Genomic DNA, 17,556 nt, shown 5'->3' with positions numbered 1-17,556 from the left:
TCACTCGAGCAGTCTGATGAGCAGCTCACTGATGAAGACTCCAGCAGTGAGGATGACGAGCATGAGCAGCACGGCGAGCCCACGTCGCACCACCAGCTGCCTGACTGATAGCGCTGCGTCATCGGAAATTTGATGACCTGCACCGTGCATTTCGAGTGTCTCAAGACTTAGGGAACCAGATCTACTGGTTGTAACTTGGGCTTGCTTTCCATCAGAGTCTGTGTGGTGAGTTTAAACACATGGTTAACTTGAGATATACAGATTTTCTCACAAGTTGAACATAAAGCAACAGATCCACTGGCTTTTACCTTTGTTTTCTATTACACATATTGCGTTCCTCTCTGTAACCTTGACCCCTGCTCTTGCCAGCGCCTGTTTAGAGGTATTCAAATAAAGGAATAAAACACCTTTTTCCGTATTGAAAAAAGTATTAAAGAGATAAAACATCCTGTTAAACTATTTTAAATGGAGGCTCCATTGTTGAATTTGCATAGGTTAGTACAAAAAAAGGTCCTCATCTCTTTTAATTCAGAATGACCAGTGGAGTTACTCACCTCCTCAGTGGCTTTCTTCCAGTTTAGTCTGGACAGAAAAACTGAAAAAAATAAGGCCTGCACGCCAACACAAATTAAAAACCCCAACCACAGCCCTGGAAAAGAGATTATGAGGGGATAGTCTTTTACATGATAAGAAACATGTTTCAAATATAATAGAGTTTTATTGGTCCTCACCTAAAATGCCCATTTTGACTGGGAACATCAAAGATGCGCCGATAGGGAACCCAATGAAGTAAAAACACACCAAGTTGCACAGAGCACCAATCATCTGCTTCCCGGCCCCCCTGACGATACCTCCTGTTGCCGCCTGTGGAGGACAAACAAGAACAAATGTACAAGTTGTTCCAGTACGTCGGGCTTATTTGACTTTAAAGAGATATGAAGCGACTTGCACAACATATACTGTCGGCTCTCACCGCAAATGCTTCAGCAACGTGAATGAAACTGTAGATCTTCATGATATCAGACACCCTCTGGATAATTTCTCTAAAATAACAAAGCTGTTGGTTAAGGCAACATAACTGCATGAAACATTACAATATTTGAGCTTATTCATCTGGAAAGAATCAAACATGACAGAATTTGGGATTATTCATCTGTAAGAGTCAAAGATTCCCATGACGACAATGAATAACACTTTAACCAAAGCTGCATGTTAGTGTTTCTGAAGAAAGAAAAGTAAAATGAATGAATGTTGGGGTTAGATTTTAACGACTGCACTTACTTCTCTGTGGTGAAAATGTAACCGATCACATCCCGAGAGACTCCGAGACAAGCTCCAATGAAACAGGAAACGGTAACTGGATTGGGCATTAGAAGCACAGTATAAAAGGAAAGGAAACATCATTTAACCCTGTCCTCCTGTATGAACATTTTGACTGGACATAGGCTTGTATTTGTTTCCTACGTGTACAGATGAGGGAGACCTTGCTGGACAGTTTGGCCTGCTCGGTGTTTCCCGCACCAAGAGCATTACCAACGCTAACACTGGCAGCCACAGAGAAACCCATTGGAAACTATAGGACAAGGGTGAGAAAGAAGAAGTAGTCACATTATATATCTATTATATTCAGAGAAATAGAGAACTTCTGCGAAAGCAGACTAAAGAAATTACCATGTAAGCTATAGCGGCCACTTCATAAACTATGGACTGAGCTCCCAGCTCCACCTCACTGATGAGGCCTGCCAGGAATCCTGCGATCTCATAGAGCCACCACTCCAGACAATACATCAGCATGCTAGGGAAGGCCAGCTGGAGAAAAGGACCCCAGTCCTGCAGGCAGTCTCTTGACCAACCTAAAGGAGATCGTAGTTACACTAACATGCTAAAGTTGAGAACTCAAGCATGTTATCCTGACATCTCACTGCATTCTTTTTCTCTGTACTTATTCAACTACAGTCTGCAGACATGCGCTGTGTATGTGGCTGTTCTTGAGCTGAATGTCAATCTAACATGCTGACAGTTTTAACATATACAGAAGTTCAGCAGGTTTCAATTAACATATTTACCACCTCACTTCACCACATTTGCTTGTTTAAATCAGCTTGTTAGCACTTTCAGATGTGATAATTAATGTTAATACAGACAGTGTTATTCCAGACAGAAAATATTGTTATTAATTTAATGTACTTGAATTATTCCAAAGCTGTTAAGGTTTATCAAACAGGTATTGTGTTCTTGATAAAGAAATAATAATAATGTGAAACTAACAAGAAATTATACAGAAACAGTGTTCATTTTGTTAAGTTGTTTTTTTAAAGCACAGCTGGACATGAAAAGCTACAAATCAAAACTTAAAAATTCACCTAAAGGCATACAAACAGCAATGATAAAAACAATTAAGAATAATAAATTCATTCTGACTGAGGTAGCTTTTACTCAAGCAGTTAGCATCACTTACCATCCCATGTGGCTTTGTGCAGTCCTCTGGAGCAGATGTAGACAAACAAGAAAACTGCCAAGGTATACTGAGAGATGGCATTAGCAGCAGCGGATCCACTGCAGCAGTTTCACGATGATTCAAACAAAAAAAACAAAGCATACAACCACTGTGAATAGCTTGTCTTATAATAAAGACATTAGTTAAGACTATCTGAGTTCATGAGTTCAAGAGTAATCAAAATGCTGAGGACATAGGTATAGGTATTAGGTATAGGCACACTCACACCACCCCCAAATCCAGGAGACTGAGGAAGATGTAGTTGATTATTGCGTTTAAAACATTCCCCGCTGCTCCAGTTATCACCTGAGGCCATATGATGCCCTGTAGACCAAAGCAAGCTGCTTGTAAAACAACAGACTAATTCAATGCACATGTTTCTTGTTACTTTTTTTTTGCTGTACTTGCGATTCTGTGACATGCACAAAATGATCTCACCCCTTACAAACGTCCTTTCATTAATCGCTGTGTCACACCAGTCATTAAACACACCTGATTCTGAAGATACCTCCCCTGCAGCTGGTACATGAACGCAGCCTGAGGAATCCGACAACAACGATATGAATGGAGTTAATTAGACCAATAATTCAACACAACAACCATTCAATACAGAGTTTGTGAATTGATACACAAAAGCACATTCTGATAAAATTGAAAGGAGCTAGACTCACTGGCAGAGATGGCATAAAGATCTTCACATACAGCTGGGCCAGTCTTTGGTTGACAGAATAATCTTAGTGCATCTTATTATACTGAGAAATGTATATTTAGCACTTGACATTTGATACATGATGCTTTTTGAAGTGAAAGGGCTTACCTGGCTACCTCTGCACTCTGCCTGATAGCCAACAGGATGGGCTGAGTGTTTATGAGGACGGCCCAGCAGGGGAAACAAGCTAAGAGCAGAATCAAAACTCCTCTTTGGAGTATCACTCCTACGCGTTTCAAGTTACCACTTCCATAAGTCTGCATGAAAGGCGTCAAAAAATAGAAAATGAAGTGCAAGAAAAGGGAAATGCAGCCACAAGAAAACACATCAGAAGGAGCCCACTGTGAACACAGCAGTAGTTGGTGCGGGTTATAAAAAAGGAGATGAATACCTGAGATATGAGAGTATCACATGCTGATGACAAACCACAGCCGATGGAAATACCTGTGACATTTATTACCTGTGATGAAATGACGCACTTTAGTCCAGAAGAAACAAACGGTTTAGATAGAGTAGATTCATGTCTCATTAAAATGCAAAGTGAATTTTAAAGCAATGCAGTGACAGAGAATGAACAGTTATTCTTGTAAACGAAATGCCAATGAAGACAGAAAGTAAACCAAATCGAGATCACTCACTGCTATTGCTAATGCCACTCCTGCCAGCTCTGTTTTCCCCAGGTGACCACAGAACACCATGCTGACGAAGCCGATCAAGAAGCTCATCAACTGTGAAATGAACTAAAAAGCAAATGCTCACTTGTTATCATAAATATAAAAACACAAATGAATTTGGTCAAACATTCAGTGAGTTATAAAGTGTGTGTCAAAAGGCCTCGAAGAACAAAAGAAAAGTTGCTGCTGTGGCAGCTAACATCTTTTCCTCTGCTCCTTTGTGCTTCCAAGCTTTTTTTTTTTTTTCTTACGAGCTCCCTTTTCTGTAGAAAATAGTTCTAGTGATTGCTGGTGTAGGTTTTTGACAGCCTTTGGCATCAAAAGGTTTACACAAAAAGAAAGTGAATGTCCTCGTCTTTAAAGTCCCGGGTTTGAGCAATGAATAGGAGTCAGTCAAAAATTGATACCTGTTGGGTTCTCTGAATGGGCAAACCATTTTTCTCCTCAAAAAGTAATAATTTCACTTAGAGGGGACGCTAGCAAATGCATTTATTTTTAGTTCTGCAGTATATTGAAATATGTTTGGAATGTTTATTTTGTTATGTTTTCTATAGAAATGCAAGTCAGTGATGTTCACATAAATATTTATGTATCAAAATGTCAAATCAGTAATGCTGATACAGTTAAGAGTGATATCTACAATCTGTAACTTCTTGGACCTCTTTTTACTTTTACTCAGTATCATCATTCAGTTTTTGTTGGTACATACAGAGCAAATTTAAAAACATTGCTGGTAAACCCATATTGTAAAAATATAAGTAGCAGTTAAAGCAATCTTCCAAATAAAGAAGTGATGTGCTTACTGCAGGATGTAACAGTTTTGATTGTCAGTCCGACAGAAGCTTTCTGTTAGATGTCCACTCAGGTACATTAAGGCTACTCTAAACTTCACATCCCGAAGGCTTTTTGGACAAACAAAATAGCTTCCTGTGATGTCAGTTATCTGAATGCCATTGAAGTAAAGCTCTTAGTTGTAGTTGAGTGTTTATGTGAGTATTATTGTAAAGCCTGACGAGGTGAGCAGGACCTCACTGCCAACAAAGGGGGCTGAAGAGGTCCTCAAACAATAAACCCTAACCCTAACAATAACTAAATATCTGCTCACCAAACATAATCCATGCTTATTATATAGCTACAGGAAATCAATAATTTGAAACAAAATATTGATTCTCATATTATTGTTTTGATTTCTTCCACTAAACAAACAGTCAGTTGGACACAGTTACAGCTGCACCCATGGCAACTGTTAACTCTGTCGTCCTTGAGCTGAAGCTAAGGCCTAGCCTAGCAGATAGGTAGCGCCCCGTGCATGGACAGTGACTGTACTCCTTAAAGAGGGCGGCCCGGGTTCAAGTCTGACCTGTGGCTCATTTCCCATGTTTGTCCCCACTCTCTCTCCTGATTTCTTACTTTATTCGCTGTCACACCAAAAAAAAACAAAAGCCCAAAATAAATCTTTAAAAACCTCAGCTATAACAGCTGCTTTTTCTCCTATTAAACTAAACATTTCCACTAACACGATGAACAGATCTGCATGAATCACCAGAGCACCTGATAAAATGATTCTGCTTTGTCATGTCTGACTCACTTTTCTTTTTTCAACCAGCAGTCTTTAAACACCATCATATCCCATAGTTTTCGCCCCACGTGTTTACTTCATGTACCATCTTTGTAGATCTCTCTGGTGTAGTCTGCAGTTTTTAAATCTTTCATCCGCTTTTCACTGTTCCTCTCCTTTCTATTTTTCCACACAGCAACATGCATGTCAAATTAACCAGACTTCTTTCACATTCATTTGATTGTTAGTTCTCCAGACCCTGGGATAAGAGCCTAGCAACTGTGTGCTTTTCTTAGCAACAGTTTGTTTATCTTAATAATGGCAATCAATCCAGGGTTAGCGGACCATTGCTGTGCATAATTCATAATGAACTGTTTAACACAGTCGTTGTGAAGTACTAATAACCAGGTATTGGTTTCTCTACTCAACATAAATGGGTAGTTAGCTCAGTTTGTAAAAGGCAGCTGGGAAAAAAGCCCTGTCTATAACTCTAAGGCTGTCACAGGTAGTCTCATAATGTCATCGCTGAGCATTCGCATACTATAACTCCTCTGCATTTTTCCACTAAGAAAACAAATCTGCGACAGCAGAAAATTTTATTTAGGCTTCAGGCTTACTAACTGCCATTATACAGTCGATTATTTCATGGTGGCCCTGTCTACCTTTTTTGTGCAGTGTGGTGCCACCTTTCATTCATCTTTCTTAACCCCCCCCCCCCCCCAAAAATAAAAGAAATGATCTTTGTTGTTCTAAACACTCCCTTCAATCACTTCATGTTCATTTCTTTAAGGTCTGAGGTCAAGCCACCTATTGATCCTGCCCTCCTGATCTGTATATTGATCTTGTTCTTGTCCTCTGTGTTTGAGTCAAACCTCTCAAAAATGAGTTGTACTCAATCATTCAGTACATGCTTTTAATCAAGTGGATTCACATTACACTACATTACGTTTGTTTCAAGTATTAGATGTTTACACAACCTTACCACTGGTCCAGCTAGTTTTAAAAATCGAAAAGTTTCATTCTTGTAGTCTGCAGGTACCAATAGCTTTATCCGCCTCAGCCAGGGTCCGCAGCATGAGTCAACATGGTGAGCAGCAGGAGGGGTTTCATCTGTTTTGGTCTGTCCATTTACTCCTTTTTTTGCAGCTATTATGTATAAATCTTCCATGCTGAAATGAGATTCGGCAGAAAAAAGAACTCAATCCAAAACTGACTACAATTCCCCTCAAACACAGACAAGAAGGCAGGGAGTGAATCAATAACCAATTACCTGGAAAATAATCAATAACAAAGGCAATGTCCGCCCACCTTGCTCTCTGTCTCTGAGAGGGTATTTACAGTATATGCTGAAGCTTCACTACAAATCAAATTATATCTCGCCACCTAAACCCACCAACAAGCTGTAAACTCCTTGAAACTTAAAGCACTGCAACATCGCTTGTTGTTTCACAAATATAAACTAAGAGACAAAAGTTAAAGAAACAGTTAATTTCCCCATAACTGATGCATATACTGTGTCTGCCAAATAAAACATACTTGTATCCTGTCACATCATGATGCAGTATGCTGTCCTATTGTAGTATGTTGTATTGTTCTTCCTTTAGTAACACCTCTACAGCGAGGTGTGAACACCTCTCAGTGAGGTGTTACTCTCCCTGCTTGTGGCTGTTAAAACCATCCATCAGATGGTGCTGTTTTGCACTTGTTGAAAAAGAAAAAGAAAAACACGAACATTTTTGTCACGTCAAGCTGCCTCTGAACTTTGAATGGATTTCTCATCAAATTTTAAAAACACGTCTCTCATCAGCTTCTTAAAAGGAAATGAAATGAAAAAAGAAATCCAAGGAACCCTGAAACATTCAGTCAGACATATTTTCAAACACTTAATTTTATTTGTTGTTTGTGCCCCAAGTGAAAGCAGAAGAACAGAAAAGAGGGTAATGTGTGGAGGCCAATGGGGGAGGATCGTGGATGACACCTAATGTAGGCTCTCGTTCATTTTCCTGGTTCAGTGATGCAGCAAGGCCCACCAGATCCACCCACCCACCAAATTGTATTCCTGCTGCTCCCCCCCATCAAAACTGCACGCACAGTATCACACACACCGGCGTAAATATGTTCCACCAACCAGCAGGGCCGTCGTCCGCCGTGACGTCACACTGCAGTTCTTCCTGGGCTCCACTGGATGACAGTGGCAAGTCACCACTTACACACGATGAGCCGTCGTCATTCTTAATGGCGACCCGTCAGTGTGTGTGTATACGTGAGTGCATTTGTATAGGTGTTTGTGCTTTTGTGCATGTGCGTTTGGGTGGGGTCTGCGACTGATGGGTCGCGATGGGGTATTGAGGAGGTGGAGAGGGTTTTAACGGAGGGGGGGACTGCGGGTCTGATGGAGGTGTAGAAGGCGGGAGGAGGGCAGTAAAAATCGCAAATGAGAGGAAATTGTTTTGAGTCACAGCAGATTTGGTGGAGTGAGATAAGGGCTGATGACGGCTGTGGTGGTGTGATTAGGATTAGAGTGGAGGGGGAGGGGGGGGTTATAGAGCATAGAAGGTGGTGGTAGTGGCAGAAGGGCGGGGGGATAAGTGTGTGTGGGTGGAAGAAGATTTTAGGAAAGGTACAAATATTTGCACACACAGTGTCACGTGTGTGTGCATTTTTCTATGTGAGTGAGAGAAAAAAATCAAGGGAACGATGAGGAGACGGGTGGTAAAAGATAATGGCAGCCGTAGATAGAGCGTAGGGGGCAGCTTGTGTCAAGCAGTAAGATAGAGCGAGATGAGCAAGAAGGAGTGCATGAGACAAAAGAAGTGAACATTTGATAGAGAGGCAAAAAGAGAGACAGAGTTGGGGGGTGGGGGGGGGGCATGGTTGAGAGGATGGACGAAGGGAGGAACGTTGAAAGAGTGCCAGAGTGATTTTTGACGCGTTCACTTCCTCCCTTTGTCGGTTACGTTTGGCGATGAGAGCTTGGGGGGGGGTTTTGAAGCGAACAATGACGCAGAGGGACTCATCGTGTCTGCTCCAGCTGATAATGACGATGCCTAAAGATGATAACAATAATAAGTAGCTTTTAGTGGAACCCTAAAAACCACCAGCACGTGACGTACAGCGTCACGTATTGTCACTCATGACACAACTGCGCTGGACAAACAGACGTGGCTATCTCACGTTGGCAGTGTGTGTGAGGGTGGTCAGAGGGGGCGAGCGAGACACAAAGAGAGGCAGGTGGAAATAGAGAGAAGAGGGGAGCATGGAGGGAAAGGGAATATGTTTGGAGCCGTGTCACCTGCATACACTTGACATTCACATACAGGATGAACATAAAAGACGTGTGCTGAAATTCAAACACAAAATGAACGCACTTATACACGCCCCTATTGTGTGGGTGCAATCTTGTGTAATTTTGTTTTTGTCAGTACTGACTGACAAAAGAAATCAAAGGGAGCCTCTCAGACAAAGCCGAACCCTACTCAGATGCGAAACCTGAATTGTAATGGTTGATGGATGTTCGTTTGTCTCTCGTACTGTTTGCCACATTTTTAGTTTCACTCTACACAAAGTGAACTCTTCATTTGAATTTCAGACTTCGGAAAGGGAACAAATAATTTTAGCGTGAACTCGTCTTACCGGGAAAAAAAAAGACGACATAGATCAAAAGTAGTTCAGCCATGACTAAAGGAGATGAAAATGTGATGTCTGCTCTTTCGATGATGAATGAGCTTTTGAAGGTCTTTGGTGAGTCATATAGAAATGACTTGTAATAAGCATTGCGATGCTGCTTTGTTCACTTGGCGCTATAAATACAGTTTGGTGTTTTGACGCGATATTAAAAAGACAAATAAATCTGATTGACAAGAGCTGTGACATTTGTTTACAGAAAAATGTTTATGTAAATTTTTCAAGTAATGCAAGGACTGGCTGACACCTGAAGGTGTCATTCTTTTTAGTCTTTACAGCTTGAGCACTCAGTATGTTACAATGGTTATTCTCAGTGGACCAACTCTTCATCAGTGCAGTACAGTGCATGTGTCAACCTGTCCTTCTCTTTTCATGTCAAATATACCACAAAACAATAAAAGGAAACACAGGGAATCACCTCATGTTTGACTAAAAAGAAGATGGCGAATTTTAACCTTCAGGATGAAAAAGAGCGCCACGGCATGTTGCGATGAGTCTCTGAGGTAATTAGGTTAAATTACGGATTAATGTATTCCTTGTCTGAGCTGCGACAACAGGCATCATGGGAACATATTATAATCTCACTGTTGATTTAACAACCCCGTCCTGATGTAACTGACGAGCCTTCTCCATGCCACCAACCCTGATACGTCTACCATGACTCATCCAGCCTCTAAAACAATGCGGCAGCATGCTGCTTGGCCCCTTGTGACACACTGTCCTTTCCATAGCACCCTTGGTGAAGCTGCTGGGTTTGTCTGCAGAGGTAAACACAAACAGACAGCACCAAAGGGTCTCTCTAGGAGTGCTTAAACGAACAAAGGCAAGAAAAAAAAAAACTTGGAAGGGATAAAAGTAAATAGGTTTAAAGGATGTCTTGTGTGACTCAGTGAAAAGCCATCCATTAATCCCACGGGATTATTGTATGACTGTTTTTTTTGAGGCGGAGGACTGTGTGACATGTTCATGCTTGGAAGTGATGCTGTGCTTTGTTGTTGACTCATTCACTGGAGAGGCTCATTGACTCTGGCAGCTGGTTGACCTTGGAAAGAAAGCAACCTGTTTCTCTCACTTTCACTTTCACCCTCGGGAGCTTTTCCCCCCCCCCCCTCCTTTTTTCTCGCATTCAAGGAACTGAAGCGGGAGATGGACGATCTGACATGAGGGTCACAGGGGGAGAGCGGCACCTTGTCTCACCTGCAGCACGTCACGTTTTGAACACAACAGCTTGTGATGCTTTGAGAGTCCCACAGCTCTTTAACACGATCCTTACACGCTCTGACAAGTGGCTCAAAATAACTAGACGATATCTTGTTCTGGGAATAGAGTCAAAACAAAGGAGTTTTGGGTCAAAATGCTGAGCACACACAAGTCTTGACCTTATACTGCAGGGATCTCTGATTCAGCCTAGTGCCGTTCATCACAGTATGTGTACTGCCTTTTAAAGATAATAAGCGTTTATGCCTTTATTTTGAGGAGAGGAAGGACAGTGTACCGAGTAGGAAAGTGGGATGAGACAGTGGTGGAAGACATGAGGCAAAAGGCTGAGGGTACGAGTTGAACCCGACTGCTTTGGTTATTGTCCTGAATGTGTAACCACTAGCTGTGTCATTGCGACTGTGCTCATGATATTAAGCACTAGCAGTTACTGACCGTTTTTGAATATTCATTTGAATGTTTTTATTTTGTGAACCAAGAAGAGGCAACCAAGAAAATACATAAAAAGAAAGAGAGCGTGAGGGGAAAATGTAAATACTGATGCCACATTTACCCTAGAAAGATGTTGGAGCAAAACACTCATACAATATGATTTTTTAAAATTTGTTTGAGTGTTTTATTTATGGGAAATGTGCATCTTTCTATAAAGTCAAGCTTTAATAAACATTACTGTTTGTACAATTGAACAATGACTTCTGATTGATGTCACATTAATGTGATATTTTGAATCTTGGCAATTTTTTCAGATCTAATCAAATATATTAGAAAATAATTAAATGCCCTAAGAAACCTTAGGATGATTCATGTTTACTTGAACTTCTTTTTGTGTCTGCACAATGACACTGATTGGAGCTAAGGATCCACTTACAGCCGGGAGAAGTTTTCTCCTACAGGATCATACTTATCTGCTTATGAAACAAATGCGAGAAAGAGTTGACAAAGTCTTTTCAGTGTTTATTTCAGCATTTGGCCAGGGCATGATTTGGTGCAGTGTGGATGTTTGACATTTGTCGCACATTGTGTTTGTACAGAGTTTGTCCAAATATGTGGTCAGGCTCTTCAGTTAAAGGTCGAAACCACAGAGTGATGTAAAAAAAAAAAAAAGTTAACAGAGTGAACTGCACTGAAACAGTTTCCTCTGATCTCTTATTGACTTTTCATATCATGTCTCATTTGGTAAGTGGTTGTAAAAAAGAACATATCCAAATGTATTCAATTACAGCGTTGCCATGGAAACACTGTATGACCGGTGGTCTTTCACACCTGAATGTTTCCAGTCTCCTGAAAGTTGCATAAACCACTTAACCAAAATCTTCCCTAAATTGAAATGCTTTGAAAGATGCATGTGTCTATGAATAAAAGAGTGCCTCGGAATAATTTGTGTGCAAATTGCTGCGCACACACACACGCACACACACCCCCACATGCACACACATTTTCTGCATAACCAGAAGAAGAAAGATGGACAAGGACAGATCTTTTTTTCTGTTGTTATGGATCCGAAAGCAAAAACACAACTGTCTACAGCATACTGAAATAGCTGAATTAAACTCATTCTTGTTCGGGGGGAAGGAAAGAGTGAATGGAGGAAGCGAGGGAGGGGAGTGAGGTGGCTGGGCGGAGCGAGGGGATGATGCGTGTTGGTGATGGAAAGAGATGAAGCTGGCTGGCTGGAGGGGGATTGGAGAGTGTGAGTTAAACGCAGAGTGAATTAGAATGAATGCTGACAAGACCTGCTCCTTATTTTCTGTCTTTTTCTCCCTCAACGTGGAATCTATACAGACACAAACTTCTCCCTACATGATCCACACTACGGAAAATGACAATGAGCAGACACAACCACATAAAGCTACCTCCTTGCTGACAGTTTTGACAGCTCATGCTGCTGTTGAAAGCTCACCTGATTTCCCGTCAGTATATATCCTTTGTTTTTGTTTTACAGTAACCTTGCGCCGCCTGACAGCCAGTGAATAATGAGTCAGTCTAACATACAGCTCTGCTACAAAGTCGTTGTCACTGGAGAGACACAGTGTCAGGAACTGAAGCAGACCTTTGTTAATAAGACATCAACGAGTAAATTCTTTACACAATGATTAAATGAAAGGGAAAACAAGATCTGTTTTGTTTGCTTACTTGGGCCGTCAGCATTAATCGTGTTAATTAAGGGCTGAAATAAATGCATAAATGTCTGGCTGTAGTCACAGTAATGGAAAAGGAGGCACTGCTGCATCTTTAAATGTCTTATTTCACTTTTCAAACCACTTTTTCGCAGCTCAGTTGATGAGTCAAAACTAATATCCATCAAATGACATCCAACATTTTCACTACTTTTACCGTTACTTTGAGCTGTATGCATTTTTTGATCATGTTGTAACCTTCAGTTGACCAGAGTGTCCAAACTATTTCAATAGTAGGGTTGAATTTAATATTAGTTCTTTCAGCTTAAGACCATACACACATTTTAAATAAAAGGCTAAAAATGTGAATTTCATATGGGAATTAACGGGAACTTGCAATTGAAAATGTGATTAATTGCTATTAACTATTGACCTTTAGTGATTAAACAGATTTCATTGTTTAACCAGAATGTTTACTTTAATGCTTGTTTTTACTTTACGACCACCAGCTTACCAATGCCATCTGAATAAGTTAGTCCAACTAAGCGAGAATGCTATTTGATAAAGATACTAGATAATCTCAGTGTATTAATTCAACAGAACCATAACTAGTTGTTTTCTTGATTCTTTCTTGTCTTTGGTACTTTAAGCACTTTGAGATTTTCTTTTAAATGTAAGGTGCGCTACAAATAACATTTATTATAATTATAATTATAGTGTAACAGCCAACCAATTTGGCAAATGTAAAATGTTTGGATTGACAGTCAGAGGGTCAAACAAGACATTGATGACGTTACTTTGTGCTGTATGATATTTAAAATGTGTCCAATGTATTTAAGCACAAACAGCAATTCAATTTAAAGAGAAAATAAAAAGACACATAAGGGATAATGAAAATCATCTCATTAGTTTCACTCCTACAAAAACGCTCTTGTGGCGTTTGTATGAGGCTGTTTGAATGACTATGTTGATCAGAGCACATTTGACCAGCCTTTTAAAGGCCCAACCCAACATATTCAGAGCTGAGAGAGCAGAAGGAAACATGTACACAGAATACAGATGGCTGATTATATCCAGACACTTTATTTCAGCTGATTACAACAGCAGAAATATGAAGGTACCAATAAACCATCTGATGAGTAATTTCTTTCTTTCATTAACATTTAGTTAATCTGTTTATGTTAATCACAGTTTGGTCTCTCAAAATTCACCGGGAACAATTTTAAAGGTCTAATCCTTCGAACGCTATCTTAAAAAAAGGAAAAGTTAACTGGTTCATTCAGCAGAAGATTGTTCTTCACATCTGAGTGTGTCACATTCAGTGAATGCAGTTTATGAGACAATATGGTATTGTAGCAACACAGCTGAGTTGTGATTGCAAAGCCTGTCTCTTTTGGGTTTGAGCGTATAAATGTGTGAGTGTGTCTGTGTGTGTGTGTGTGTGTGTGTGTGTGTGCGTGAGTGTGTGTTGCCTACAGGTGACTCATCGCACTGCAGATGACCACAATGTTTTTCTGCTGCTTGAGCGTTCACAGCTCTCGTTCTACCTTTCCTTCTCCTGTGACTTTCTTTATCTCTCCCCCTTTCTCTGCTTCTATTTATCTTTAACACCCTCTCGCTATCTCCTTTCATCCGTGTTTTATATAGTCAAGACTTCAAGACTCTATGTCCGGAGTACATAATGCCCTGTGTCTCCTCCAAATCTGTCTGAATCAAGTTAATGAGAGCCAAGAAATAAAACGAGTGTGATGTGTTTTATTGTGCTGCACTGTACCAGAAGAGGCTACATGGCCATGGCAAGGACGCCTCCACCCAGCACAGGTATAATGAGCCATAATGTCAGGTTACCATCTGATTGGCGTGGAGAGCGTCACAGAAAAGGGGCAGAAAAGAGGGAGAGAAAGGGTGGGGGGTAATAATGATGATGATGATGAGGGGTTATGAGGCGAAACAAAGGCAGAATGACACAAAAAAAAAGAAGTGAGGACCAATTTGTGCCTGCCACCTCATTTTTTTGCCCCCCCCCCCCCTGCATCCAACTCACATCAATCATACATCCATTTACCCCATCCCTCTCTCCCTCTCAATTAGCCTCCCCTCCATTTCTTGTCCTTCTATTTTCTGCATCGCAGCCCTTTTAAGGTTTAATATCTTTTACAATGTGCAGAGCAGGTGCTGTTCAGATGAAAGGTTGCTCAACCTGATTTTAGATTAGTAAAAAAAAAAGCACCTTAAATGGAAACAGAAAACAACATGTACACTGACATGTTTAGCTACGCTTTACATTAGTGTAATCTACAGCTTTAAAAAATAAAAGAACAAACATATTGTATTCAAGGACTTAGATGGAAAATGACTAAAAAAGGCCTAAAAGGTGGAAAAAATTATGCTCCTTTGTTTCTGGTATTCTTTTTTGAACAATCAATTATTACAATGTCATTCATTTAAAGTAGGTGAATATGTGGAAAAAAGGTTTACAGCAGAGGTACACTTTATTATATATTCATCTCTTATGTATCCAACACTTTTAAATCTGCTTGATTCTAGATTTTAGATTGGCCTATCATCTTGGACACACACACACACACACACACACACACACACACACACACACACACACACACACACACACACACACACACACACAGGATTTGCATTGTAATTACCCTTGAGCCTCTCTTCGGGTCCCTGTGGGACCTCAGACTGAAGACGTTCTCAAAGGAGTCCCAGTTGTCCCATTGAGGTGATCATTAGCCTGTTTAGAGTAATCCACAACAATCTGTGTGTGTGTGCACACCCCATATATGTGTGTGTGGATGTGTGTCACTTGTGTGCCCGTGCGTTAAGCAGCTGTTAAATGGACTCCGCGGCCTTTAGTGTCCGTGGACATTAGCTTTATTGGTGTGATCTGAAATGTTATTTAGTGGCAGCTGGGATTTCCCTCCCCAGGGAAGGGCACCTCTGACGACTCATGATAGCAGAATGAATGGGAGGGGAAATAGGCGTTAAATTGAAAGACCCAGAGAAACTGCTGGAGTAAAAAAACTGATTTAATTTTTTTTTAAAAATGACAGAACAGATTTTTTTCTCAATGACTTTACATATAGAAACATTATCACATAATATTGTATATAAATCAAAAAAATCAAGTCCATTACATTTCAAGAGTTGTGAACATGATAAACAAATGAAAAATTTTATTAGTCAAAAACAAAATAAAAAAAATCATAAGAAGTAAAAACACAGTATTGATAATGATATTTGGCTTTATTTCAGTCTTACAGAAAAACACCTGCGTGTGTGATTTCAGTGATAGCGTCTTTGTTTCAGGGTAATTTCAGTCGATGGGCTTGTTTTTGTATGTTTGAGTGCTAAGAGGATAAGTGCGAAGGATGACAGAGCAGATGTACATTTGACCTGTTCTAGAAAAGTCAGCCAACATCTGCATACATGTGCTTTATTGTCAAATGTGCCTCTAGACTCTTTGAACCAACATAACCCAACCAATCAGCAGCCCCTCGCTCTCCTTTCTCTTTCTCCTTCTTTCACTTGTTTCTCCTCCCTCTGCCATTTTCCTGTTGTTTGAAAAAAAATATATCATCCCTTTCACTCACTGCTCGATAAGTGAGCAGAGTAAAGGGGGGCACACAGAGAGGAAGAGAAGGCAACTGATTGCTCCTATTGTTTAAGAGCGAGGCCTTCAGCCTCTTAGGGGATAATTGGCACACAAGGAGGGTAATGCGTTTGGACAGGAAAGGGAAGTCAAAGAAGGACAAATTAAAAGCAGCTCAAAGAACTCATGAAAAACATGCTGCCGATCTGTTAGATTCAAACCTCTGACAGTTAATGTGAATGATAGAAACAAACAAACAAGTTTTGATACAAATCAACATTTGGATTTTTTAGTGTAAGTTGTTGATGTGTTCAGGTGTTGTTTTTAAATCCATTTGACATCAGCTCGTACTTTTCATCCTTTGAAACAAATAACACAAACACATTAAACTCTGCTGCAGGCAAACCAATCCCAGAACATAAAAGCTGAACTGATTTAACTTAGGATGCTGCAAAACATAAAAACCTCATGTCTGTTGCATCTCCATATGTGTGCATTTGACATGAAATCCATGCTTTGCAAAAATTTGAACCAACATTTCTTAAAAACTATAAAATGAGATCCAGCAAATGTATTTAAGAGAAATGTCTTATCAAGCACAAGTTGATATTTCTATTTAAGCTGATCACACAAGACTCGAGCCCCAACAAATCACATATAAATCACAGACGATAAATCACATCTCACTGCTTCCAGGTCAAGATGTTTTAGAGTGTTGTGAAAAAACAAAACACTTTAAATATCTGAAATCTGTTTTCGAATACATATTAAGATTTTTTATCGCATTGTTGTAAAGCTAAAACTATATTTTTTGATCTAAAACGCTCAGGGAGCATGTGGTAAATAAAAAAAAACCATATACAGTACATGTACTTGTATGGGAAATGTACATTGCCAAAATAATAAACCGAAAAACATACGCCTACAGCTGTCAAATGTATTTTGTGCCCTGCATCCTTTTTTGAGCGGGTTATACTGTGAAAAAATAAAAAAATGTTGACATGACAGCAGAATATTTACTTATGCAGAGAAACTTCATGTTTTGTTGGATAGAAAACTATTTAAGTCGGTAAACATAATAAAGTTTAATGCCAAAAAAAAAAAAAACCAACTCTCTTATGTTCTTTAAAATCTCCAGCACTGCATGTCTTATCCTGGCCCATAAAAGCATAAATAATCAAACAACATGACAGGTGATGCAGAAATCCTATTCCTGACCTTTAACCAGCAGGAAGACTGGAACATCATGCAGCGCAGATTGTGTGTTGGAAACTATCAAGCGTGTAGTTTAATCTGAGCGAAGAAGAGTTTGCTCTACTGCGTCATCAAAGCGAGTCCTGCACATCTCTCTGTATGTCTGTGTCTCTTTTTCATATTCCAGTCACAAGCTGTGTGGTGCAACTGCTCAGAGGGTTACCAGTTGGTATTTTGGATTCCTTTTTTTTTTGGGGAGGTGGGGGTTTGATAAGTTTTCTGCCTGAAGGTC

At 40.1% G+C, this 17,556-nt stretch overlaps 1 protein-coding gene across 1 annotated transcript; it reads right to left on the bottom strand.

The window, feature by feature from the left end:
- LOC306831954 (multidrug and toxin extrusion protein 1-like) lies at positions 1-7,047 on the bottom strand (the record flags this gene model as incomplete). Its single annotated transcript, XM_079356265.1, has 17 exons — positions 6,975-7,047; positions 6,421-6,607; positions 3,845-3,946; positions 3,598-3,666; positions 3,315-3,463; positions 3,169-3,211; positions 2,990-3,034; positions 2,724-2,821; positions 2,459-2,556; positions 1,672-1,853; positions 1,465-1,573; positions 1,282-1,357; positions 974-1,043; positions 732-864; positions 555-649; positions 309-372; positions 1-218 (listed from the first exon to the last, which is right to left on the bottom strand). The coding sequence occupies exons 2-17, from the start codon at positions 6,604-6,606 to the stop codon at positions 1-3; spliced, it is 1,737 nt and encodes a 578-aa protein (XP_079212391.1). The 5' UTR covers position 6,607; positions 6,975-7,047.
- Positions 7,048-17,556: the final 10,509 nt, after the last annotated feature.

Source organism: Symphodus melops (assembly GCF_947650265.1).
Source record: "Symphodus melops genome assembly, chromosome: 11".
Classification (NCBI taxonomy): Eukaryota; Metazoa; Chordata; class Actinopteri; order Labriformes; family Labridae; genus Symphodus; species Symphodus melops.
Note: the sequence above shows the minus strand (reverse complement) of the source record. Positions and strands in the feature narration are given on the sequence as shown.